Source organism: Oncorhynchus nerka, linkage group LG28, assembly GCF_034236695.1.
Source record: "Oncorhynchus nerka isolate Pitt River linkage group LG28, Oner_Uvic_2.0, whole genome shotgun sequence".
Taxonomy (NCBI): Eukaryota; Metazoa; Chordata; class Actinopteri; order Salmoniformes; family Salmonidae; genus Oncorhynchus; species Oncorhynchus nerka.
In genome coordinates this window covers 19,658,260-19,686,191 of record NC_088423.1, presented here as the reverse complement: position 1 = coordinate 19,686,191, position 27,932 = coordinate 19,658,260, and the positions used below count along the sequence as shown (strand labels likewise).

The window sequence follows — 27,932 nt, the reverse complement described above, 5'->3', positions numbered from 1 at the left end:
ACGCCTCCAACTCAATCATCAAGTTTGCAGACGACACAACAATAGTAGGACTGATTACCAACAATGACGAGACAGCCTTCAGGGAGGAAGTGAGGGCCCTGGGAGTGTGGTGCCAGAAAAATATCCTCTCATTCAACATCAACAAAACAAAGGAGCTGATCGCGGACTTTAGAAAACAGCAGCAGGAGCACCCCCCTATCCACATCGATGGGGCCGCAGTGGAGAAGGTGGAAAGCTTCAAGTTCCTCGGTGTACACATCACTGACAAACTGAAATGTCCACCCACACAGACAGAGTGGTGAAGAATGTACAACAGTACCTCTTCAACCTCAGGAGGCTGAAGAAATTTGGATTGGCACCTAAAACACTCACAAAGTTTTGCAGATGCACAATTGAGAGCATCCTGTCGGGCTATATCACTGCCTGGTATGGCAACTGCACCGCCCGCAACCCCAGGGCTCTCCAGAGGGTGGTGCGGTCTGCCCAACGCATCACCGGCGGCAAACTACCTGCCCTCAAGGACACCTACAGCACCCGATGTCACAGGAAGGCCAAAAGATAATCAAGGACAACAACCCCCCAAGCCACTGCCTGTTCACCCTGCTATCATCCAGAAGAAGGTGAGGTAAGTACAGGTGCATCAAAGCTGGGACCAAGAGTCTGAAAAACAGCTTCTATCTCAAGGCCACCAGACTGTTAAATAGCCATCACTAGCACCTTAAAGTGTTAGTGTATAGTCTAACACAGGCCTGTAATTTTCATCATAGCTACACTCCAACTATGACAGACAAAATGAGAAAGAAAATCCAGAAAATCACATTGTAGGATTTTTAATGAATTTATTTGCAAATTATGGTGGAAAATAAGTATTTTACAGTTGTAAAATGTAGTCTGGCTTTTTTATTGCGGTTTTGGAGCAGTTGCAGGTTATGTCGATATAGGACTCGTTTAACTGTGGATATAGATACTTTTGTACATGTTTCCTCCAGCATCTTCACAAGGTCCTTTGTTGTTGTTCTGGGATTGATTTGCACTTTTCGCACCAAAGTACGTTCATCTCTAGGAGACAGAACTCGTCTCCTTCCTGAGCGGTATGACGACTGCGTGGTCCCATGGTGTGTATACTTGTGTAATATTGTTTGTACAGATGAACGTGGTACCTCCAAGGATGAACCAGACTTGTGGAGGCCTACAATATTTTTTTCTGAGTTCTTGGCTGATTTCTTTTGATTTTCCCATGATGTCAAGCAAAGAGGCACTGATTTTGAAGGTAGGCCTTGAAATGCATCCACAGGTACACCTCCAAAATGACTCAAATGATGTCAATTAGCCAATCAAAAGCTTTTAAAGCCTTGACATCATTTTCGGGAATTTCCCACGCTGTTTAAAAGCCACAGTCAACTTAGTTTGACCCACTGACATTGTGATACTGTGAATTATATGTGAAATAATCTGCCTGTAAACAATTGTTGGAAAAATGTCTTGTGTTTTGCACAAAGTAGATGTCCTAACCAACTTGCCAAAACTATAGTTTTTAACAAGACATTTGTGGAGTGCTTGAAAAACGAGTTTCAATGACTCCAACCTAAGTGTATGTAAACTTCCGACTTCAACTGTATAAATACTGAGATCATGTGACAGATCATGTGACACTTAGATTGCACAGAGGTGGACTTTATTTAACTAATTATGTGACTTCTGAAGGTAATTGGTTGCACCATATCTTAGGGTGAATAGCAAAGGGGTGAATACATATGCACGCAGCACTTTTCCATTTTTTCTTTTTAATAATATTTTTTAATTTTACTTCACCAATTTTGACTATTTTGTGTATGTTCATTATATAAAACCCAAATAAAAATGAATTTAAATTACAGGATGTAATGCAACAAAATAGGAAAAACACCAAGGGGAATGAATTATTAGAATTATTAGATTATTTTGCAAGGCACTGTAAACATGTGTATGTGACCAATAACATTTGATTTGATTTGAAGACACCTTTTATTTGTATACAGTGGTATCTGTCAAACACAGTACATTGCAAAGTCACAGTACATAGTGAACAGCAAAAGCAGTCCCAAAGTTTACCGAAAAAGTCCACCATTTAAACAGAGTCAATGGTATCACAACTCCTTAGCATTATATTTAAACAAAAAAACTGAAATAAAGTCACCCATCACATTAGAAGTAACCTAAACATTGCCATTATACCAAAATTACCCATGCATAATAACACAGCAAGAATAAGACAAAACAATATATATATAAAGTGAGGTCCAAAATTGACACCCTTGATAAAGATGAGCAAGAATGACTATAAAATAAACAATTCAAATACTGAACTATACTGTATGCTCCCCCCAAAAACCATACCCTCAAGACATAACCTCTGTTATTGTTAGTGGTGAGAGGTTAGCATGTCTTGGTGGTACGATCTTTGGACCTCTGTAACTTTCTCACTCATCATTATTCACGATTAATTCAGGAATATCCATAATCATGGTAGCATCCACATATTTAATTCTTATTTATAAGAAAAGTGACAAAATAATGGCCACAAAATAATCTGAAACACAATCCAAATGAACTGCAAATGCATCCAACAAGCTTGTAGTCACAAGCTTGATGTAGTCATTGCGTGATAGAATTAGTAGAAAATTATACAATTCCCCCAAAAATGTAGCGTACAATATAGCTCAGTATTTGAATAAATTATTTTATAGAGTAATTATTGCTCATCTTTATCAAGGGTGTCAATAATTTCAGACCACACTGTGTATATACAGTGCCTTGCAAAAGTATTCGGCCCCCTTGAACTTTGCGACCTTTTGCCACATTTCAGGCTTCAAACATAAAGATATAAAACTGTATTTTTTTGTGAAGAATCAACAACAAGTGGGACACAATCATGAAGTGGAACGACATTTATTGGATATTTCAAACTTTTTTAACAAATCAAAAACTGAAAAATTGGGCGTGCAAAATTATTCAGCCCCCTTAAGTTAATACTTTGTAGCGCCACCTTTTGCTTTTGCCCTCATACCACTCAGGAAGGAGACGCATTCTGTCTCCTAGAGATGAACGTACTTTGGCGCAAAAAGTGCAAATCAATCCTAGAACAACAGCAAAGGACCTTGTGAAGATGCTGGAGGAAACAGATACAAAAGTATCTATATCCACAGTAAAAACGAGTCCTATATCGACATAACCTAAAAGGCCGCTCAGCAAGGAAGAAGCCACTGCTCCAAAACAGACATAAAAAAGCCAGACTACAGTTTGCAACTGCACATGGGGACAAAGATCATAGTTTTTGGAGAAATGTCCTCTGGTCTGGTGAAACAAAAATAGAACTGTTTGGCCATAATGATCATCATTATGTTTGGAGGAAAAAGGGGGAGGCTTGCAAGCCGAAGAACGCCATCCCAATTGTGAAGCACGGGGGTGGCAGCATCATGTTGTGTGGGTGCTTTGCTGCAGGAGGGACTGGTTCACTTCACAAAATAGATTGAATCATGAGAGAGGAAATTATGGAGATATATTGAAGCAATATCTCAAGACATCAGTCAGGAAGTTAAAGCGTGGAGTAGCCATCACAAAGTCCTGACCTCAAGCCTATAGAACATTTGTGGGCAGAACTGAAAAAACGTGTGCGAGCAAGGGGGTCTACATACCTGACTCAGTTACACCAGCTCTGTCAGGAGTAATGGGCCAGAATTCATCCAACATATTGTGGGAAGTTCGTGGAAGGCTATCCTGAAACGTTTGACCCAAGTTAAACAATTTAAAGGCAATGCTACCAAATACTAATGGAATGCACTTCTGACCCACTGGGAATGTGATGATTTTGTATTTTCTACATTGTATAATAATAGTGAGGACATCAAAACTAAATAACACATATAGAATCATTTAGTAACCAAAGAAGTTTTAAACAAATAAAAATATATTTCATATTTTATATTCTTCAATGTAGCCACCCCTTGCCTTTGACAACTTTGCATGCTCTTGGCATTCTCTCAGCCAGCTTCACCTGGAATGCTTTTACAACAGTCTTCAAGGAGTTCCCACATATGCTGAGCACTTTGTTGTTAGTGTGCCTTGAATTCTAAATGAATTACTGACAGTGTCACAAGCAAATTACCCACAAACCATCACACCTCCTCCGCCATGCTTCATGGTGGGAACCACACATGCTGAGATCATCCGTTCACCTACTCTGCATCTCACAAAGACACAGCGGTTGGAACTAAAAATAAAAAATGTGTACTCCTCAAACCAAAAGACAGATTTTCACGAGTTTAAAGTCCATTGCTCATGTTTTTTGGCCCAAGCAATTCTCTTCTTCTTATTGGTGACCTTAAGTAGTTGTTTCTTTGCAGGAATTTGACCATGAATGCCTGATTCACACAGTCTCCTCTGAACAGTTGATGTTGAGATGTGTCTGTTACTTTAACTCTGTGAAGCGTTTATTTGGGCTACAATTTCTGAGGCTGGTAAATTTAATGAACTCCTCCTCTGCAGCAGAGGTAACTCTGGGTCTTCCTTTCCTGTGGCGGTCCTCATGAGAGCCAGTTTCATCATAGTACTTGATGGTTTTTGCGATTGCACTTGAAGAAACACTCAAAGTTCTTGAAATGTTCTATATTGACTGACCTTCATGTCTTAAAGTATTGATGGACTGTTGTTTCTCTTTGCTTATTTCAGCTGTTCTTGCCATAATATGGACTTGGTCTTTTACCAAATAGGGCTATCTTCTGTTTACCACCTCTACCTTGTCACAACACAACTGACTGGCTCAAACGTATTAAGAAGGAAAGCAATTCCACAAATGAATTTATAAAAAGGCACACCTATTAATTTACATGCATTCCAGGTGACTACCTCATGAAGCTGGTTGAGAGAATGCCAAGAGTGTGCAAAGCTGTCATCAAGGCTGTCACGACTTCCGCCGAAGTCGGCTCCTCTTCTTGTTCTGGCGGTGTTCGGCGATCGACATCACCGGCTTTCTAGCCATCACTGTTCCATTTTTCATATATCCATTTGTCTTGTCTTGTTTCCATACACACCTGGTTTTCATTTCCCCAATCAATCTACTTGTATTTAACCCTCTGTGTCCCATCATGTTTTGTGCGTAATTGTTTCATGTTATGTGGTGTTAGTTTACGCGCTTTACTTTATGTTCCGTTTTTTGAGCATGTTATGTACTATTTATGTAGTGCTCTCGTTTTTGGAACTTTAATAAAGGTGTGCCTGTTCATTATACTCTGCTCTCCTGCACCTGACTTTGACTCCAATACACCATTGACAAAGGCAAATGGTATTTAGAAAATAAATTAAAAATCTAGTGTCACCTTATTGGGATATACAGTGCAGTCGGAAAGTATTCAGACCCCTTAACTTTTTCCACATTGTGTAACGTTACAGCCTTATTCTGAAATGGATTAAATAAAAAATTCCCCTCATCAATCTACACACAATAGCCCATAATGACAAAGTGGAAAACAGGTTTTGGAAATCTTTGCAAATGTATTAAAAATAAAAACAGAAATATTTACATAAGTATATGCACAAGTATGGGGCCGGCTGTTGCACTTCCTTTTCCATTTCTTCTTGCATTCTGAAGCTTTTTAGGGTTGACAGGGGAAATTTACCACTGACAAATGAATTATTGATCAACAACAGAAGATACTGTGAAACGTCTGGGGGGTGCAACATCAGTGTTTGGTGGTGAGTTAGGAGGAGTGGGGCTTTTCAGTGTGAGCGACTCCCCAGGTCCAACAAGCTCTATCACGTTCTCCTTCTTCGACAGCCAGAAGGCTGGGTAGAGAGGCTCCAGAAAGTCAGCCTTGTATTTGTGAATGAGGGTCATGCCGACAGCATTATCCACCCCATAGAAGGCCAGTAGGCCACAGCTGAATTCCACATAGACCCCAATACGTGTGAACTTCTCCACTTTCAGAGGCGTTTCCACATCACTGTGCCAGGCAGAGAAGCTGCGGCCGTTCCATTGTAGACACCATGAGAAGTCATTGCCGGTAATGCAGCTGTTGTTCTTTGGGCCCTTGCGATCGATGCTCTTGTAGGTGAGTCCGACGTACGTGCCCTCACCGCTCACGTCCACCTCGAAGTAGTGTCGACCAACATAGAAGCTCTCTGTGGCCAGTACCTGGCGCCAGTTCTCAAAGCGCTCCGGGGCATCGGGGTACGGGTGTTGCCAGGGTGTGGTGTTGGTCACCTTCCTGTTTTCCTCAGTCAGACGCAGGAACTTATGAGCCGTGTCTGCGTCAAAACTCACAGGCGCGGCATCTGCACAGCGTGAGAGAGAATAACAACAACATAACAGTAATGAGAAAGAATTGCAAAACAGGATCAACAACTTAGGCAAGGCTAACTTTACACATCCAAAACAACAATACTGCAATAATACATGAGCGTTCAAGTGATTTGAAGGATTGTTTTGCTTCTGTAAGGACCTGAATGGTATAGAAGAGACTTACACTTTAGGAAGTCATCCCGCGTCTTTGGGTCTGGCACAGTCATGTTCTGTTTGGCTGCGATTGTTTCATGGACTGTGGTTTTTATCCCCATCCTGTCTGAAGAGTAGAGAGAGAGAAAAATAACATGTTTTAATGTAAAAAATCACATGGCCAACTTCACTTTTTAACTCCCAGGCATGAATTTTTGCATTTGAATGTAGCTATTTTTTCTGCAAGTACAAATATGACATTGTGCATGAAAGAACACATAGTCACTGTAATACTAATCTCCTTCAGGCAACATTTTTTGTCCTTGATGTCTCAAATGTGGTGACTCACACAGCTCACAGCTGGGCTTCACTCTAGTGACAGACAGTCCAAGATTAGACGCTCTCAACTGTTTTTATCTTTCTGAGACTTCAGTCAACCTGTTGTTACCAGAGCACTACACCTACTGTATGACACACTGTCTGAAGGATTGATCAGGTCTGCAGAGAAGTATGAACACATATGATCTCGCTGGCTATCTGGAGCACAAAGCTGAAGTGTTATTCTTTCTCTTGTAACACTGTCACTTCCTGTTTACTTACTCCTTTCTGTATGACCAGGGTGAGGGATGCCGTGGTGTGTTGACCACAGGAGGTTTGTGGTACCTTAATTTGGGAGAACGTGCTCGTAGTAATGACTGGTGCAGAATCAGTGGAATAGTAGCAAATACATCAAACACATGGTTTCCAGGTTTTTGATGCCATTCCATTCACTCAGTTCCGGACATTATTATGAGCCGTTCTCCCCTCAGCAGCCTCCTGTGGTGCTGACCCTTCCCAGCAAATAAACATAGATCGGGACTTGCTGAGGCTTGCCGCCAGCCGCTATGGCAGTTTTTTCCTTTGCTCGCCAAACGGTGACTGCACTCACCATTTTTGCAGGTCTCTTTGAGTGTCTCTATGTAATTGGACAGCAGCTTCTCACACAGCTCCTGTGTGGAGGTAACAATTACTCTGCTGAAGTAGTTGAGCCGGTCCATAAGGCCGATGTAGAACCCAGGTAGGGTAATGTCAGGGCTGTCCTTCTTCCACTTAGAGTACTCCTGTAAAACACACAACACAGCTTCGATCACTATTTTGGACCTCGTTGGCAAATAACGATGAACTGTCATTAATGTCGCCATGTCCATACTTGTACATCAAGCTGCCTTGCACTACAGAAACAGGAGATAGGTGCATGCCCCTATGGGCCATTCTGGGTTGTCCAAAGCTTACTTATTTACTTAACGTTAATGGCAGCCTTGAAAAAAGAATGATGAAGCATGGCTTGGGTCCAACTTTAGGTTAGTTCTACCTTAGTCATGCTTCATGATAAAGCTAATACGTAAGATAGCAGCGCTTACGCAGCACATACAGTGGGGAAAAAAAGTATTTAGTCAGCCACCAATTGTGCAAGTTCTCCCACTTAAAAAGATGAGAGAGGCCTGTAACTTTCATCATAGGTACACTTCAACTATGACAGACAAAATTAGAAAAAAAATCCAGAAAATCACATTGTAGGATTTGTAATGAATTTATTTGCAAATTATGGTGGAAAATAATTATTTGGTCAATAACAAAAGTTTCTCAATACTTTGTTATATACCCTTTGTTGGCAATGACAGAGGTCAAACGTTTTCTGTAAGTCTTCACAAGGTTTTCACACACTGTTGCTGGTATTTTGGCCCATTCCTCCATGCAGATCTCCTCTAGAGCAGTGATGTTTTGGGGCTGTTGCTGGGCAACACAGACTTTCAACTACCTCCAAAGATCTTCTATGGGGTTGAGATCTGGAGACTGGCTAGGCCACTCCAGGACCTTGAAATGCTTCTTACGAAGCCACTCCTTCATTGCCCGGGCGGTGTGTTTGGGATCATTGTCATGCTGAAAGACCCAGCCACGTTTCATCTTCAATGCCCTTGCTGATGGAAGGAGGTTTTCACTCAAAATCTCACAATACATGGCCCCATTCATTCTTTTCTTTACACGGATCAGTCGTCCTGGTCCCTTTGCAGAAAAACAGCCCCAAAGCATGATGTTTCCACCCCCATGCTTCACAGTAGGTATGGTGTTCTTTGGATGCAACTCAGAATTCTTTGTCCTCCAAACACGACGAGTTGAGTTTTTACCAAAAAGTTATATTTTGGTTTCATCTGACCATATGACATTCTCCCAATCTTCTTCTGGATCATCCAAATGCTCTCTAGCAAACTTCAGACGGGCCTGGACATGTACTGGCTTAAGCAGGGGGACACGTCTGGCACTGCAGGATTTGAGTCCCTGGTGGCGTAGTGTGTTACTGATGGTAGGCTTTGTTACTTTGGTCCCAGCTCTCTGCAGGTCATTCACTAGGTCCCCCGTGTGGTTCTGGGATTTTTGCTCACCGTTCTTGTGATCATTTTGACCCCACGGGGTGAGATCTTGCGTGGAGCCCCAGATCAAGGGAGATTATCAGTGGTCTTGTATGTCTTCCATTTCCTAATAATTGCTCCCACTGTTGATTTATTCAAGCCAAGCTGCTTACCTATTGCAGATTCAGTCTTCCCAGCCTGGTGCAGGTCTGCAATTTTGTTTCTGGTGTCCTTTGACAGCTCTTTGGTCTTGGCCATAGTGGAGTTTGGAGTGTGACTGTTTGAGGTTGTGGACAGGTGTCTTTTATACTGATAACAAGTTCAAACAGGTGCCATTAATACAGGTAACGAGTGGAGGACAGAGGAGCCTCTTAAAGAAGAAGTTACAGGTTTGTGAGAGCCAGAAATCTTGCTTGCTTGTAGGTGACCAAATACTTATTTTCCACAATAATTTGCAAATAAATTCATAAAAAATCCTACAATGTGATTTTCTGGATATTTTTTCTCATTTTGTCTGTCATAGTTGAAGTGTACCTATGATGAAAATTACAGGCCTCTCTCATCTTTTTAAGTGGGAGAACTTGCACAATTGGTGGCTGACTAAATACTTTTTTGCCCCACTGTACGACAGTTCAAGTTTGTGAATGACTACTGAGTCATTTGGCATTGTCACCACAACAATCTCAGAATCCACCAGACCAGAGAAAACCACCTTACCTGTAGGAAGTCCACCTGAGTCATGTTTCATGATTAAAGTGAATACGTATGATAGCAGCGCTGTGGCTTGAGTTAAGGTTCATGAATAACACTGCTGAGTCACAGCACTCCATCACCACAACCTTCTCAGTGTTCATGATTAACCCCCAAAGAGCTCTTGGCCCCTGCAAGTAATTGTATGTGCAGCCACTACTTCAAAGCCAATCTCATGAGAACCATGAATGAGTGAATAACACTACCGACTCCCTTGGCACTACCTCCATGTCAGTCTCCACCATAAACCATCATAAATCACCAGGCCATGTGAGAACCACCTTACTTGTAGGAAGTCCACGTTGTTCTTGTTCTTCGAGAGCTTTTTCAACTGCTCTTGTGTCTTCTTCAGCTCAGTGCACTTCTGCTCCAGGTGTACCTTGATCCCCTCGGTCTGTCTGAGAGCTTGCTTGTCCTCTCCCTCCAGGATCTCTGTCACCTTTAAGTTTAGGTTCAGGTTTAGGTTTATTTGAAAATCTTGTTTCATATAAAAAAACATACATAAAATATGATGTCATACTATATATTTTTATAAAGCAGGTAAAAAGAATAGATCAGCCTACATATATGCACATTGCATACAATATAGACATATCACTTAATCAATATACAGGGTTACCTCTCTCTTGGCCCGCTCCACCGCAGCCTGCAGCTTCATAAACTGGCTGTCAATCACCTCACGGACCTCCGTCACTGAATTCTAGATGGGGATATGCCAAAGGTGTTTTCGGGTCAGTTTCACAATTGTGTATGTATTATCAGGTATATGGACATAGGGGATAAGGTGACGGCTGATTAGTGTTAGATAGATAGAGATAATAGATTCAATCATAGCCACGGGAAGTACGGGCACCCCCTGAAAAATCAGAATAATATATATATATATATATATATATATATATATAGTACCAATCAAAAGTTTGGACACACCTACTCCTTCAAGGGTTTTTCTTTATTGGTATTACTTTTCTGTGTTGTAGAATTTCTGTGCTGTTTCACCCTCTTGCCAAGAGTGGTGGTGTTGGTCCATGACAAGTCCTCAGTGATGTGGACACAGAGGAACTGTGACTCGCTCTACTGCAGTCCCATTGATGGGGGTTCGGGGCATGTTCCCTCCTCTGCTTCCTGAAGTCAACAATCAACTCCTTTGTTTAGCTGATGTTGAGGGAGAGGTTGATGTCATGACACCACAATGCCAGTTCACTTACCTCCTCCCTATACAGTAGTCTGACTCGTCATTGTTGGTTATCAGGCCTACAACCATGGTGTCATCAGCAAACTTGATGATGGAGTTGGTGTCGTGCAAAGCCATGCAGTCGTGGGTGAACAGAGAGTACAGCAGAGGACTGAGGACACACCCCTGGGGGCCCCTGTGTTAAGAGTCAGTGTGGAGGAGGTGTTCTTGCCAATCCTTACAGCCTGTGGTCTTCCCGTCAGGAAGTCCAGGAACCGGTTGCAGAGGGTGGTGTCCAGACTCAGAGCTCTATGCTTGGTGTCGAGGTTGGAGGGCACAGTGTTGAATTCTGAACTGTAGTCAAGGAACAGTATTCTCACATAGGTATTCCTCTTGTCCAGATGTGTTATGGTCGTGTATCTGTGAATCTGTTGGAGTGCTATGCAAATTGGAGTGGGTCTAGTGTACCTAGCTTGCTGGCCTTGATGTGGGCCACACAAACCAGTAGATTCCATTTCCTACACATGGGCAAACTTGTTGGGGTGGGTGGATCCTATAACTGGGGACTTATAGATCAGAGGTTTCAATAGTGTTTACTGCCTGTGAAGACAGCCTGTGAGAAATTGTGACATGGCTCTGTTTTTGTGTCACTGACTGTGTGGGTTACCTGGAATCTGCAAACACGTCGATGAAGCAATGCTACATAGCACTTTGTTGACAAGACAACAGTCAAATCTATCAGCAGGATTGTCAGGGGTCGTCATAGTCTTAGCCTTTGACATCATCCTTTAAACAGGTAACAAGGACACTGCAGCATACTATACCTCAAAGGAAACCGTGTTGAGTTGGAGTTGGTTGATGGCATTCTCTGCTGCCGCCACTGTCTTCACCATCTCTGTTTGTTTATCTCGTAATTCCCTCTGGTAGGAAAGGGAGAGGAAGACAAAGAGAGGAAAATTCAGTGACTGCACACATAGCCACAGCAGTGTTATCACCCTGCAAATATGTCCAATTGTTATGTGACTCTTATCAGCACCTCACAATCCTTTCAAGTTGCACCCACCACTCGCCATTATACGATCTGTTTGTCATGTTATGTAAATAAGTGGCAAGAGAAATTATGAAGAACGACAACAGCTTTTAATTTCATCTGTTTTCTTTATTTACTTTCAACATCAGAAAACATTCCAAAATGTGTCATTCAAGAGTCTTTACTCATGAGAAGAAGAAAAAAATGTAAAACATGGTGAAATATACTTTGTGATGTTACTGAAGATTGTACCATTGGCCTCAGACTCGGAGGCCTAACACAGCATAATAATACTTACTGTGTTTGACCTCTGAGACGCAGAGGCCTATAGTCTGCCCTGTAGATAATCTTGGCATTCTGCATTCTGCAATACTGGATTTGTGACTTTTCTGACACCACTACACTATGGCGGCCCACAGAGACCAGACAGGATAATTGCCACACAGCCCATCTGCGGTCCAATGGAGTAAGGCTCTGGGGTATGCAGTGGACTACCACCATTTGGATTATGCCCCCAACCTGGGACCTGTGGGAGCCCCACACCTGACGACAGGACTTATATGGCCCCTCTCCTTTATATGGCCCCTCTCCAGATTGCAGGACTCAGACGTCGATCGGCTGTTGCAGGAGTTGGGGGCATAGGATGCTTCTTCTCCAAACTGTGGAGGCGGGAAGCCATGATGCATTTTCCACCTGCCGTACTCTTGCAGGAGTTCCTGCTACACTACCACCCTGAATTGTTGGACTTGTCGCCGTCCCTGAGACACAAGTGGGCGGCCGCAATCTTGGGGTGACAGCCCGCAGAGAGACTGGTGACAGCCCGCAGAGAGACTTGCAGCCACCCAGGTTCTGCATTGCAGAGCAGCATGCTCTTCCACCCCTCCCAGCTCTAGAGGTGACCTTGCAGTTCTCCTTCCAGCTTGTAGTCCAGTGGTCACCTGTGCAGGAGCAAGCTCAGCCAGCACCAGTACCAGGTCCTCTACCATGGCCGCTGTTGGCAGCACCAAGGCCAGTCCAGCGACCCCCAGGACTACAGACAGTCCAGACACCTGGGCTGGATCATCGGCCCCCGGGACTACAGCCAGTCCTTTCGTTCTTGGTGCTCCAGCCAATACTGCAGCCGACGAGAGATACTGCACTCCAACTGCTGCCACAACCAGAAACCCAGCCTGTCCCTGATCTAGGGGCCATCCAGCAGCACCTGACTTGCCTGCTGCAACCTACGATGACCGGCCACACCACTGTCACCAGCTACTGACAGCAAAGCCCCACCAGACCCAGCCACAGCTCTGGGTCCCATTGGGATGTCCAGGATACCCCTGCCCAGCATGCACCACCTGACCCAGCTCCAGTCCTGGTCAGACCGCCGCTTGTCTTTCTGGACGTACCACCACTGAGTCCTCACCCTACCTTAACCTTGGGTCTACCACCAGGGCCTGCTCCAGACCATCCTTCAGTTCCTGCACCTCCACCGTGCCTGGGTGTGTAACTTCTGTGAGGCTGTCTTATAACCAGGGTGGTGTCAGTGGGTCCCTGATCAGGAAAACATGTAGAACAGGTCGCTCTCTTTCACCAATCTTAATAATTCAGTTCACAAACTCCCTCACGACGCCAGGACAGCGGAGTCAATCACCACCTTCCGGAGACACCTGAAACCCCACCTCTTTAAGGAATACCTAGGATAGGATAAAGTAATCCTTCTCCCCCTCCCCCCTTAAAAGACCTAGATGCACTATTGTAAAGTGGCTGTTCCACTGGATGTCATAAGGTGAAAGCACCAATTTGTAAGTCGCTCTGGATAAGAGCGTCTGCTAAATGACTTAAATGTAAATGTAAATTTGACCAATTTATCGAAACATTTACTATGCTGCTGCGTCACATTAAGAATGTGTTTTCCTCTCTGTTTCTCTACTATCAGATTGTTATTTTTTGAAAGAAATTAAGCTTCCAGACATTTACAAACATGTACCTACAATTGCTTACAGCCATGAGAAGTATTGTGAGATTTCTAGACAACTTACAGAGGCAATTATTAGGCCATTATGTCACGCCCTGACCTTAGAGAGCCATTTTATTTCTCTATTTGGTTAGGTCAGGGTGTGATGTGGGGTGGGCATTCTATGTTTTGTTTTCTATGTTTCTTTATTTTTATGTTTTGGCCGGGTATGGTTCTCAATCAGGGACAGCTGTCTATCGTTGTCTCTGATTGGGAATCATACTTAGGTAGCTCTTTTTCACTCCTTTCAGCGTGGGTAGTTAGCCCTGATAAGCTTCACGGTTGTTTTGTTATTTCTTGTTTTTTTTTGGCGACATTTTATATAAATAAAAGAAAATGTACGCTCACCACGCTGCACCTTGGTCTCCTTCCAACAACGTCCATGATAGAACTACCCACCACCAAGGGACCAAGCAGCGTGGCCAGGAGGAGCAGGGATCCTGGGCCCGGGAGAAGAGAGAATGGAGGACATCTTGGACATGGGAGGAGGTTATGGCAGGGGACAAGACCCTGCCATGGAAACAGGCTGAAGTAGCGAGGGAGGAATGACTTCGCTACCAGGACACACGGCAATGGAGCAGGCATGAGAGGCAGCCCCCCCAAAATATTTTTTGGGGGGGCACACGGGGAGTTTGGCTGAGTCAGGTTGGAGACCTGCGCTTACCGTGGCGAGCGTCGTACTGGTCAGGCACCATGTTATGCGGTGGAGCGCACGGTGTCTCCAGTTCACTGCCCGGTGCGCTACCGTCCAGCTCCCCGAATCGGCCGGGCTAGAGTGGGCATCCAGCTAGGTCAGGGGGTGCCGGCTCAGCGCATCTGGCCGCCAGTACGTCTCTACGGCCCAGGATATCCTGCGCCGGCTCTGCGCACTGTGTCTCCGGTGTGTCTGCACAGCCCAGTGCGTCCTGTGCCTGCGCCCCGCACGTGCCAAAGTAACCATCCAGCCAGGACGGGTTGTGCAGGCTCTACGCTTGAGACCTCCAGTGCGCCTCCACGGCCCAGTGTATCCTGTGCCCGCTCCCAGAACCAGGCCTCCTGTATGTCTTCCCAGCCTGGTGAGTCCTGTGCCTGCTCCCAGAGCCAGGCCTCCCATGTGTCTCTCCAGCCCAGTGATGATCCATGGCAAGAAGCCTCCAGTGATGATCCATGGCAAGAAGCTTCCAGTGATGATCCATGGCACGAAGCCTCCAGTGATGATCCATGGCACGAAGCCTCCAGTGATGATCCATGGCACGAAGCCTCCAGTGATGATCCATGGCAAGAAGCCTCCAGTGATGATCCATGGCAAGAAGCCTCCAGTGATGATCCATGGCAAGAAGCCTCCAGTGATGATCCATGGCACGAAGCCTCCAGTGAGGAGTCATGGCACAAAGCCTCCAACGACAGCCTCCAGTCCGGAGCCTCCAGTGACGGCCTCCAGTCCAGAGCCTTCAGCGACGTCCTTCAGTCTGGAGTCCGGGGCCCTGTTTCTTTATTATTATTTCTTAATACAATGTTAGAGTTTACATAATTGGCCATTAATGGATGTTGCATTTTACTTTATGGGTTAGTTATGTATGCTTCTTCTAACCAATTGCTTTTCACTATAAAATAATATGATTAGGCTATATCTTTACAATAAAAACCCTTAATCTTCAAGAATAGGACTTGGAAATATGGAAATATAGATTAGCCAAAATTGTTTTCTTAAATGAAACTATTTTTTTTACAGTATGAAACACAATACCACGGAGGAGTTTAGATGGGAACTCCCTCAAACTTTTATTCCATAGGCTGGGATCCGCACTATGCAGCTGTTGCAAGAGCACATTTTTCACTGGCCACATAAACAATGATTGATAGGCAGCTCAAGCTTTTTCACAAATTATATTGAGCAATAAAAGCCCCACTCGTGATCTTCTTAAATTAAACTTGTTTTTGAGAGTATTAAGCACAACACGGGAGGAGTTTAGATGGGAACTCCCTCAAACGTTTATTTCCATAGGCTGTCATCAACTATGCAGCTGTTGCAAGAGCACATATTTTCACTGGTCGCAAAAACAATGATTGATAGGCAGCTTAAGCTTCTTCAATTTAACCATTATTGGGTTAAAATACACATATACGTTTGTGAACAGCCATCCACAACAACCACACTCCGTAAAACGCAAATAGCTACATGAGAGAGCAGCAGTGTGATTCACATCAACGCGCTATGTAGATATCAATAATACGTGATATCCGTATCGCCCGCAAGCTACACCATTGCTGTCGTCCTTACCCCCAAGCTTTTATTTAAGTTGGATAATTGTGGGATGCCGGCAGTAGTCACCTTATTAGAAGACATAGCTTGGACTGTAGCCTACAAAAGCATATTCCTGCTCTTTTATTATTTGTATTACTTTTCCCGCCATCTATCAAACGCATTTGTTGTGTCATCATAGTGGTCTCTGATTTGTGGTCAGACTTGCTACGGTGGAACAAACTTAAACTTGCATCACTGAACATAATAAATTGCTCTCTATCCACCGGATGTGTACCTCTCCCATCTCCCATTCCTCTCTATTTTTTGGGGGAAAAGCTGTTGCGCACCAAATCCCTGTCTTCCCGAAGACAAATAATGTATACAAAATGCTTGTCTGGTTTTAGACCACATCATAGCACTGAGACTGCACTCGTGAAGGTGGTAAATTACATTGTAATGGCATCAGACCAAGGCTCTGCATCTGTCCTGTGCTCTTAGACCTTGGTGCTGCTTTGACACCATCGATCATCATATTCTTTTGGAGAGATTAGAAACCCTCATTGGTCTACACCATGGGTTCTTAAACTTTTTCAGCATGTGACCCAAATTAGAAATTCTGTGCTTTCCTGGGACCCAAGTTTAGGAAAATATTCAACTATGTGTAAATATCAGTACATTATATTGCCCTTGTGTCTAGAAAAATGCAATTTAGACAAAAACAAATAACAATGAAATGCCCATAAATATTTGTTTTATTAAAAACACTCTTACATACCTGTCTAGGTTGGTACTGTTGCTGTTAAAATACAATAAATTATTTCATTCTAAACTGGAATAAACAGATTGATCACATCACACAGATGTATAACAGAACACACACACAGGCTTTTTGATCCTACAATCCTAAGTAACAGTACATATCAATTATCACATGTACATATTACTGTAGACATTATTGTTGATAGAAAGTCTAGGTTGGAACTGTTGCTGTTAAAATACAACACATATATTTTATTCTGAACTGGAATAAAATGATTGATCACATCACACAGATGTAGACCAGAAACACACACATACACACAGTCCTAACAAGAGGTTTTTGACAATGCAATAGTTACGCCCTGACCATAGTAAGCTGTTTATTCTCTATGTTGGTTGGGGCGTGATAGTGACTAGGGTGGGTCATCTAGGATTCTTGTATGTCTATGTTGGCCTGATATGGTTCCCAATCAGAGACAGCTGTTTATCGTTGTCTCTGATTGGGGATCATATTTAGGTAGCCATTGCCTAATTTGTGTTTGTGGGATCTTGTCTACGGATAGTTGCCTGTGTGCACCAGTAGCTTCACAGTTTGTTTGTGCTTGTTTGTTTTGCTGAGTTTCTGTATATTAAACATATGTGGAACTCTACTCACGCTGCGCCTTGGTCTACTCATTACGATTAGCGTGACAGCAATAATAAGGTCATGTTCAGCATTGACACTGTTTCTGTACTTGAGAACTGGATCAGAACATTTACTGCTTTCTCAGTCAGGCAGGAGACCACGTCCTGCTGTAGATGAGCAAACCAGAGCTGTGAGTGTTTGCCTCAAAAAGTATCTTGCTTCAATCAGTTTATTCCAGTTCAGAATAAGAATTATTACTTGTATTTTAACATCAACAGTTCCAACCTAGACTTGTTTTAACAATAATTTATACAGTAAAATGTACAGTAGGCCTGAATTTTTCACCTTTCATCTGTACTGTTTCCTAGTGTTTTATCAGTAGCTAGCTAGCTTGCTTTGGCTAACGTTAGCTATTAGCCAAACTTAACATTACAAGGCCAACTTTACAAGGCCAGGGGATTGTTTGAAAGAGAATCTCACATCTACTACAAGAGATAGTACTCCCTTATTTCTGCTCATCATCGCCTGTTATAAAGTGACAACAATGCTTTGCTAGTTCACTTTTCCACTTTCGAAGCACTGTTTCCTGAAGCATTCTGCCCTGTTCTGAAAGAGCTCCCTGGCTTTAACGTCATGTTGTGGATGTTTGGTCAGGACATGTCATTTTATTCATTTTTTAATTTTGAGAGACTCATTACTAAGTACTTCCCACACAAAACACATTGTGGGTGCTCCTCGTTATTTCTCAAAGTGTGTTTGAAAGAGACAAAGTCATCACTGTATTTGCGTTTCATGACGATTGAGCTCAGTCAGAACTTGTGGCTAGCATGAGTCCATTTCATGACAGTGGTGGGTGATGTGGAGTGGGAATGACAAGTCAGTGGCGCATCGTCTGCTGCTGAACAACAGCACTGCAGCTTGTGGATCGCAGAGTGATCTTCAAGAAAAAAGATCCGGGAAAACCACGAAGCACACGGGCATCACCCTCTATCTCTCCCAATCCCGCAGCTACCAAATTGAGCATTAATTAAATAACTATACATTTACGTTGCGACCCATACTTTAAGGAACGCTGGTCTACACGGACAAGTTCTTGCCTGATTTAGTTCTTATCTGTTGGAAAGATATAAGTTAGTCTCTGTGGATGGTTTGTTCTCTGACAAATCAATTGTAAGTTTCGGTGTTTCTTAAGGTTCTGTTTTTGGACCACTATTGTTTTCACTATGTATTCTGCCTCTTGGTGATGTCATTCGGAAAGACAATGTCAACTTTCACTACTATGCGGACGACACACAGCTGTACATTTCAATAAAACATGGTGAAGCCCCAAAATTGCCTACCCTGGAAGCCTGTGTTTCAGACACAAGGAAGTGGATGGCGGCAAATGTTTTACTTTTAAACTTGGACCAAACTGATATGATAGTTCCCAAGAAACAAAGATATCTGCAATTGGATCTGACAATTCATCTTGATGGTTGTACAGTCAAATTAAATAAAACTGAAGTACCTCGGCGTTACTCTGGACCCTGATCTCTCTTTTGATGAACATATCACAAATACTTCAAGGACAGCTTTTTTCCATCTTCATAATATTGCATAAATCAAACTTTTTGTCAAAAAATTATGCAGAAAAGCTAATCCATGCTTTGTCACTTATAGATTAGACTATTGCAGTGCTCTACTCTCCGGCTACACAGATAAAGCACTAAATAAACTTCCGTTAGTACTAAACACGGCTGCTAGAATCCTGACTAGAACCAAAAAATGTGATCATATTACACCAGTGCTAGCCTCTCTCCTGTTAAGGCTAGGGCTGATTTCAAGGTTATACTGCTAACCTACAAATAATTACTTGGGCTTGCTCCTACCTATCTCTCTGACTTAGTCCTGCCGTACATACCTACACGTACGCTATGGTCACAAGATGCAGGCCTCCTTATTGTCCCTAGAATTTCAAAGCAAACAGCTGTAGGCAGGGCTTTCTCCTATAGAGCTCCATTTTTGAGCAAAGATCTGCCTATCCATGTGAGAGACGTAGACTCGGTCTCGACCTTTAAGTCATTACTGAAGACTCATCTCTTCAGTAGGTCCTATGATTGAGTGTAGTCTGGCCCAGGGGTGCAAAGGTGAACGGCAAGGCACTGGAGCGACAAACTGCCCTTGCTGTCTCTGCCTGGCCGGCTTCCCTTTCTCCACTGGGATTATCTGCCTCTGACCCTATTACGGGGGTTGAGTCACTGGCTTACTAGTGCTCTTCCATGTCGTCCCTAGGAGGGTTGAGTTACATACGTGATCTTCCTGTCCAGTTTTGAGCCCCCTCATGTGGTGGAAGAGATCTAGCTTGTCTCGGACATGCTGTTTTTGACTCTCTATCTCTGTTCCTCACCTGCTCTCTCGACCTCTGAATGCTCGGCCATGAAAAGCCAACTGGCATTTATTCCTGAGGTACTGACATGATACACCCTGTACAACCACTGTGATTATTATTTGACCCTGCTGGTCGTCAATGAACGTTTGAACATCTTGAAGAACAATCTGGCCTTAAATGGCCATGTACTCTTATAATCTCCACCCAGCACAGCCAGAGGAGGACAGACCACCCCTTCGGAGCCTGGTTCCTCTCTAGGTTTCTTCCTAGGTTCCTGCATTTCGAGTTTTTCCTAGCCACCGTACTTCTACATCTGCATTGCTTGCTATTTGGGGTTTTAGGTTGGGTTTCTGTATAGCACTTTGTGACATCTGCTAATGTAAATGGGGCTTTATAAATACATTTAATTCAGAAAACAGTGAAAGTAATCCTAGAAGTAAACGTCTATTTTTCAAAAGTATCTAATCTGAGTGAAATATTTTTGCTGGTATAGGTATGTCTATTGGTATGTTATCCTCCTCCCTTACCCAATATTTTAGTTCTCAATGTTTATTATATGATTTTATTGGCAAAGCAGAATAAAAAAATCTAAATATGAGGTAAACTCCCAGCAGAGCCCCAAGTCCAATGGGTATATCTTCTGGCGTGTTAATGTGTTGATGTTCTCAGAATCCATAGCCAGAATGATTTTGCAGTGCATGGTGATGAAACAGGTTTCCTGTTGTATTCATCAGAGGTGTAGGGAGGGTGAAGACTGTGAATCCAAAAAATAGTAATAATACAGACGATTAACAAAACATGCACATGGTGGTTTTTGTGGTGAATGTGAATGATAAACTATTTTGATAATGGTTTTCATACACATACCATGTCCATAATGTAGATGCCTATGGAATATTAATTGAAGAGGTAAGGGAGGAGGATGGTAAATGTGATCTGCATAACATACCAATACCAATTGACATACCTTTGCATGCCTCCTCATAAGTATACCTGCAGACACAGGCACAACAGTGTGCAGTTCATCTGCACGCAATACAGCTAGCCTCCAACATATTCTTATAGCCTATATATTCTGACCTCTTTGTTGATTGATATCCATTGAATTGTGTCCATTTTCTGTTTTAGAAAGATTGGCACACATATGAAAAGATAAATGGTATCATCATAAACATGATCAATTTAGATCATACAAGGGACAAACCTTACCTTAAATTGAGAAGATTTAAAGTGCCTCAGTTAAATGCCTGCATCTGCTGTCCTTTCAAATCGAAATGTTTCAGTTGGGCAGTTACATTCCTGCAAGAACCCCCACCAACTAAGGAGGTTCCGTGATGAACCCCCACCTCCTATGTGGTTCTTGGAAGAACCTTTTGTGGGCCATTTACAGTGTCAAGAACCCTAAGGTTCTTCAAAGAACTTTGAGGATCTTAGTTGAACCCTTGTCGAAACCTAAATTTTTACAGCTATTTTTTTTTGTTTTTGTAATCCGTTAATCCCCAACCTTTGCTGTGGATGAGATGTGTGATCATTATGAGCACCCTATTGAAAGGCAACACTTTGAAAACCTCCCAGTCAGCCAGTGTGTGACTTTCAATGTTGCATTTCCACATTCTAGCATGGTGCCAGATCTGATTGTGCTGTCTTGCCAACTACCTATGGTCCTTGTCATGGATGGAGTTAGCAAAACAGCACAAACATAACTGGGACCAGGTTACTCAACATCTGCACTTGTGTCTTTCCCTCTCCCTTCCCCTCAGTAGATTCCTGTTCAGGTCTGAACATGCTCTCATTGCTCTGAAAATACCCATACCTTGTTCTCAAGACAGGAACAGCAAAGCCACTCGACCTCTTTGGGTTTAAACCATTTGTAGATGATGTGTAAATTTGAATTATGTCAAAGACGGGGCCATCGTTCAGTCCAGAATGTCGACACCTTCTCCTGAAGGGAATTCTATTGTCCTATATTGTCTCGTAATTTGGCACAGAGACGCATATCTCACGTCACAAAACATTACTTACAGCTATTCATCTGTTGTGTCTTGTTATGTTGCGAGACAACAGTTAGAACCCTTGAAGGGAAACTGAGTCAAATCATGTCTCAAATGTTACTGAAATATCTTGTTTTGATGTTCCCTGAGCCAGCATTAAACAGTAACTCAACAAAGATCATTAGATACATCTAGATAAATGGCACACACTGTTGTATAATGTTATGGATCAGCACACACAGAAGACTCTGCCTCCTGTTCAATCCCACCCTTATTCCATGATGTAATTCCTCAAAAGAGGTATTTGCTCAGGATGACACAAGAAGAACATGAGGAATGAGCTGTTGACGAAGAGGAGCTTTCCCCCCTCAGTCATACTTTGAGTTTAGTTCAGAATATGAGCTTATTGCAGCTGCATGTAAATTACCAAGGATTCAGCTAGTAATTGAGTTGTTGCTTGACTATTGTCAAATATTGACTTCTTGGATTGTCATACATTCATATGTTTACTTAAGGAATGGCATTATAACTCTCTGTGCAAATAACAGGTGTGAGCTACACTATAAAGCCCAACGTGCTGTCATTACTCAGAACTTTTGAGGAAAACCATTGCACATACTATGCATTATCTGAGTACAGTTAAAGTGATTTTGTATTTTTACTCAAACAGATAGTTACTGTTTTGATTTGATTTTGAGTAACGCACCCACTTGCAGGTAGGGTTGCAAAATTCCCAGGTTTTCCAGAAATCCTGGTTAGAAATTTGCTGGAAAAGGAAGCAGAAAATATTGGAATTTTGTAAAAGTCACAGGGATTTTGCAACCCTACTTCCATGCCTGATGTGGCCTGAGGTATGAACTGGGGTACAATTATGCACTTATAACTAAAGGGTACCACTACAGTGACGACCAACCAGTGCTCCCTCACATTGGCTAACCGGACTATCTGCATTGTGTCCCGCCACCCACCACCCGCTGTTCATCATATATGCATAGTCACTTTAACCATATCTACATGTACATACTACCTCAATCAGCCTAACTAACCGGTGTCTGTATGTAGCCTCGCTACTTTTATAGCCTCGCTACTGTATATAGCCTGTCGTTTCACTGTTACATTTCTTTACCTACCTATTTATTGTTCACCTAATACCTTTTTTGCACTATTGGTTAGAGCCTGTAAGTAAGCATTTCACTGTAAGGTCTACACCTGTTGTATTTGGCGCAAGTGACAAATAAACTTTGATTTGAAGTGTTTGTACCCCTTTAGGAACAAATCTAAACCTTTTTGCCTGAGTGTAATATAATGGCCTTAAACACATGGTTTACAGGCCACATCAGGCATGCAAGTCACATTATGCTAGCTTGCAAGGTGATGTGTAATTCCTATTTGAATCCAGCTTTTGTGGTGAAATTGTCTGTGGCATGTAAACCAGGAGATTCAGGCTGCAGTATTAGGGTAAAACTAGGCCCTCAAAATAAGGCAATATGAAATATGTATCCTATTGGCTTAAATATATACATTTGAATGATTAATATATATTTGCTTTGGATCTCACTTGGTGAAGGCTATAGGACAAAAACATGTATGACTGCAACAACCATGTCTCTGTCATTAATCAATACAGCCATGGGTAGTAACTCTACAATCCAAGAAAAAGGCAAGACAACCTGGGAAATATACAATTAAAGCTTTACACTAAGCAATGTGTTAATTTAACACTGAAAAGTGTAGACCCGTATAGACATTGGAACAGTTACATTTAACACTCTCAGTGTTGATTTAACACGGGATAATTTGCTGTGTTGTACCAGCAGGGGTTGAAGCTCTCTCTGTGACCGAATGCACTAAGAATGTCAGTCAATATATTATTTTGGTCAGATTTTCCATTCTGTTTTCTTGATTTGCTGTCTCCGTGTGGTGTTTTTGTTTGAGTGCTAAACTGTATATGTTAGTCCAGAGTTTCCAGAATGTACTACTGTACTGTGAAACTTGGACAATAATCACACAGTGATATAGGACAACCTTTTATATGGGAATATCCCTGTAATTGAATTAAAAGTAATCCTGTCGTCTTTGCAGTCGATATGAAAAGTCAACTTTATTAAAAAAGCAGTGTGTCCTTACAGTGACTATAGACTGAGACCAAAACAACATAGTGGGACTCCATCATTCTCCATGTCCTGGCTGACAGAAGTGCTAACATGACCTACAACCAGTCAGACCCTACTATATATAGCCTAGCTGTTGTCAAATGTGTGAAGGCTCTAGTTGATACAAGTTCATTATTACTTTAAATAAGAGCAGCTGCCTTTGATGCAAGCCAAATTCATTATGGCATAAGACTTGGGTAAGAACATGTGGACTGATGAAGGACATCTTCTTTATATACTTTTTATGGACAAATTATGAAGTTTGCCATATCATTAAGGATACTAATACAAGCTCAGTGCAGGCTACCATGACAATAGCCAATGTATTACTACACGTGCTCATGCTGGTGAAATGTTCCTGGATGTTTTAGACTTCCACACCTGTTGTAAGGCTTTGGATGAGTTTGTGAACAAAACATCCTGTTTAGAGAAGTGAGTTTTTATTCCACTCTAAACTGAGAATAAGAGAGGGTGAAAGATTGCATGCAGAAGAGAAAGTGCAATACCTCTATGGTTCTGCGTGCCTCTAACACAGGAACAGTGTTATGTCCCCTATGGTCTTCTGTCACACAGTCCTGACAGACACACACAGCATCAGAACAGCAGAACAGCTCCAGGGACCATTTGTGAATCTCACAGGTCCGTCTCTCGATGTCCCTCAGCGGCTCCACCAGACGGTGGTTCTGGAACTTGGGGTTCTCCAAGTGGGGCCTGAGGTGGACCTCGCAGTAGGACACAAGACAGGTGTGGCACGACTTTAGGGCCATGCACGGGCTCGTCTCCATACATGAGTCACACACAACATCGAGTCCCAACGACTCTACTTTCACCTCTTCCTTGACCTCTTCTTCCTTTGCGTTCTCTTCTTTTGTTTTCTCTTTTGATTTCTTGTTCACCCCATCCTCATTCACTTCCTCTGCAGGCTGTGGAGGGTCACTCTCTTTCTCTTTCCTTTTCTCTTCCTCTGTTTTTTTAGGGTCCTCTGCTTCCTTCAGGTCTTCCTTTATCATTGTTTCCTCTGCGGTCTTTGAATCCTGGGCTTCTATGTCCTTTTCATATTTTTCTTTGGTTTTGATCACCGGTGGAGACTCAGTCACCATTCCATTCAACGTTCCATTCTGTTCCACAGGTGCAGTTTCAGGCTTGCCAGAGCTCTGTAGACACTCAGGACAGCCTTTACCTTTCTTCCCCAAGCAGGAGGCACAGACTGAGTGGCCACAGGTAGTGAGCTTATCCTTATTGAGAGCACTGGAACACACAGTGCAGCAGAGTTTCTGGTCTGGTTTGGATTTTGACTCGTTTTCTGTGTCTGCCATGTCTCTCTCTACAGTAGTTTCCTCTGCTCTCTTACTCTCTCTGAGACGAACTTCCTCAGCCGCTCCTGTTCTGCATCTGCCTCTGGCTAACCCGAGTCAGTTTCTTCCTGGATCCCTCTGGAGTCTCCCAAGCCACACCTCAACTATGTGAATTCTATAGTAAGTAGGGTAGTATTCTATAGTAAACTGGTGTATTTTTTTCATGTGGGAGCCCTCCCCTTTTACTTCCTTGTGTGTCAGATCACAGAGAAAAAGAAGCAACATGGGTGGAACTCATGTTACAGATTGTACACAGAGGTGTAGTACTGCTCTCGTCTGTGTGTAATGGTTTTAATGCTGGAGTTGATCATGACTTGATAATTGACGATAACACTATCAGATGATTATACAAAGGTGTCTCAAGCCTTTAATTATTAATTGATTCCCCATATTTTCTGAAAACTAGGGTATCCTACAAGAGGAATAGGCTTGTCCTTCATATTTCCAAGCGGTTGGTCAATTTCAGAATTCTGAAATGCAGGGAAGTTCAATTCAAAGGCAAGTATTGATTGAATCTTTGAGATTTAATAGAGGCCAGGGCCCGTATCCACAAAGTGTCTCAGAGTAGAAAAATTGGTCGTAAGTGCTGAGAATAGAGACAATTTACTCCTACTCTTATGTGCAAAAAATTAAAGCTATGCACGAAGCCTCTTTAGTCATAAACGTCACACCTAGTCGGCAGATATTATGGAGACCTCAAGGCCTGTCCTAAGCAGTTACCAGCAGGTGTCTTGACAATAGAAAAAGGCAGTGAGTCAGTGGTTCCTGCACCATAGACAGGCAATTGGTTTAGAGTTGTTAAAAGAATGTTTTGATATTTCTACATTACCAACCCATAAATTATAGACCTATATGAGACAAAATATTTTGTGCGTTTGACAATGATTTCACATTAGGCCAAATTCACATGATATGCCTAAATACTTATAACAACAAGGCTAATAAATAATTTTATTTTTATTATTTAATTAACCTACATCATGTTATTTCAAGTTATCCCTTCTGAGTGCAAAATCATGTTGTTCAAAAATATGCCTAAGCTTATAAGTTAGGCAATTGATACGGCCTATGATAACTTGGATCGTTTTCAGTACAAATGATAGACCTTTCAAACGTTTATGCAACATTAAAAGGCAAGTAACTTGATGCCTACTGTGCCAAATTTTTAACGTTGTTGAACGGGAGTGACGAGCGTGTTGATACAATGGTAATATTATCAAAATTCAGCTTTTAACCACCATCATTGAGTGGTGAGTGGCGTAAGTTGAGCCATTCAGCATCACTCCGTCAAGGGACATATAGTGTTCTTTCTAACAAAGATATCTACATATATTTACAGATGTTGTGTATCCCTGGAAATGTATCAGCACTCATGTAAACATTACAGTTTTTAAAATATAGCTTGTCCAAAAATAGTGGGGTCTTGGCACAACTTAACCCATGTATGGGGTAAGTTGAGCAGCGGGACAGGCTAAGTTAACCCGGCTACCAATTTCTGTACTGAATTAAATATTATACTACCTTTTTTAAAACAATGTCTATCTTTATTTCCATAACACAATCACTTTTTTGTGTTTTAATCATTTTAAACATATTTTAACACAGACTTACAGTAACACCAAACAAACATTTTGTACTTTTTTAAACACTTTAAACATAGGCCAGGCCCTGTTTTTACCTCATATCCCAGCAATAATGCCTTGCATTGCACCTGGGAAGAAAACAATTTGTTCAACTTGCCATTGGCTCAATGATTGATTTCAAATTTGATTTCTTTCATCACATTCCCAGTGGGTCAGAAGTTTACATACACTCAATTAGTATTTGGTAGCATTGCCTTTAAATTGTTTAACTTGGGTCAAATGTTTCTGATAGCCTTCCACAAGCTTCCCATAATAAGTTGGGTGAATTTGGCTCATTCCTCCTGACAGAGCTGGCGTAACTGAATCAGGTTTGTAGTTCTGCCCACAAATGTTCTATAGGATTGAGGTCAGGGCTTTGTGATGGCCACTCCAATACATTGACTTTGTTGTCCTTAAGCCATTTTGCCACAACTTTAGAAGTATGCTTGGGGTCATTGTCTATTTGGAAGACCCATTTGCGACCAAGCTTTAACTTCCTGACTGATGTCTTGAGATGTTGCTTCAATATATCCACATAATTTTCTTCATTCATGATGCCATCTATTTTGTGAAGTGCACCAGTCCCTCCTGCAGAAAAGCACCCCCAAAACATGATGCTGCCACCCCCGTGCTTCACAGCTGGGATTGTGTTCTTCGGCTTGCAAGCATCCCCCTTTTTCCTCCAAACATAACGATGATCATTATGGCCAAACAGATCTATTTTTGTTTCATCAGACCAGAGGACTTTTCTCCAAAAATTACCATTTTTGTCCCCATGTGCAGTTGCAAACCGTAGTCTGGCTTTTTTTTATGGCAGTTTTGGAGCAGTGGCTTCTTCATTGCTGAGCGGCCTAACAGGTTATGTTAGCATCTTCACAAGGTCCTTCACAAGGTTGTTCCACTTTTCGCACCAAAATACGTTCATCTCTAGGAGACAGAACATGTCTCCTTCCTGAGCGGTATGACGGCTCCGTGGTCCCATGGTGTTTATACTTGCATACTATTGTTTTTACAGATGAACATGGTACC

At 42.4% G+C, this 27,932-nt stretch overlaps 1 protein-coding gene across 1 annotated transcript; it reads right to left on the bottom strand.

The window, feature by feature from the left end:
• Positions 1 to 862: 862 nt before the first annotated feature.
• LOC115112653 (tripartite motif-containing protein 16-like protein) lies at positions 863 to 25,354 on the bottom strand. Its single transcript, XM_029639681.2, has 7 exons — positions 24,433 to 25,354; positions 11,605 to 11,700; positions 10,226 to 10,306; positions 9,893 to 10,045; positions 7,398 to 7,569; positions 6,501 to 6,596; positions 863 to 6,309 (listed from the first exon to the last, which is right to left on the bottom strand). The coding sequence occupies exons 1-7, from the start codon at positions 25,240 to 25,242 to the stop codon at positions 5,669 to 5,671; spliced, it is 2,049 nt and encodes a 682-aa protein (XP_029495541.2). The 5' UTR covers positions 25,243 to 25,354; the 3' UTR covers positions 863 to 5,668.
• Between the last annotated feature and the right edge of the window lie 2,578 nt (positions 25,355 to 27,932).

Coding starts and splice junctions, on each gene's coding strand:
- LOC115112653 (XM_029639681.2), bottom strand. CDS start 25,242: ATGGCAGACACAGAAAACGAGTCAAAATCCAAACCAGACCAGAAACTC. Junction 10,046..10,225: donor TGGAGCGGGCCAAGAGAGAG/GTAACCCTGTAT, acceptor CTAAACTTAAAG/GTGACAGAGATCCTGGAGGG. Junction 6,597..7,397: donor CAAAGAGACCTGCAAAAATG/GTGAGTGCAGTC, acceptor TCTACTCTTCAG/ACAGGATGGGGATAAAAACC.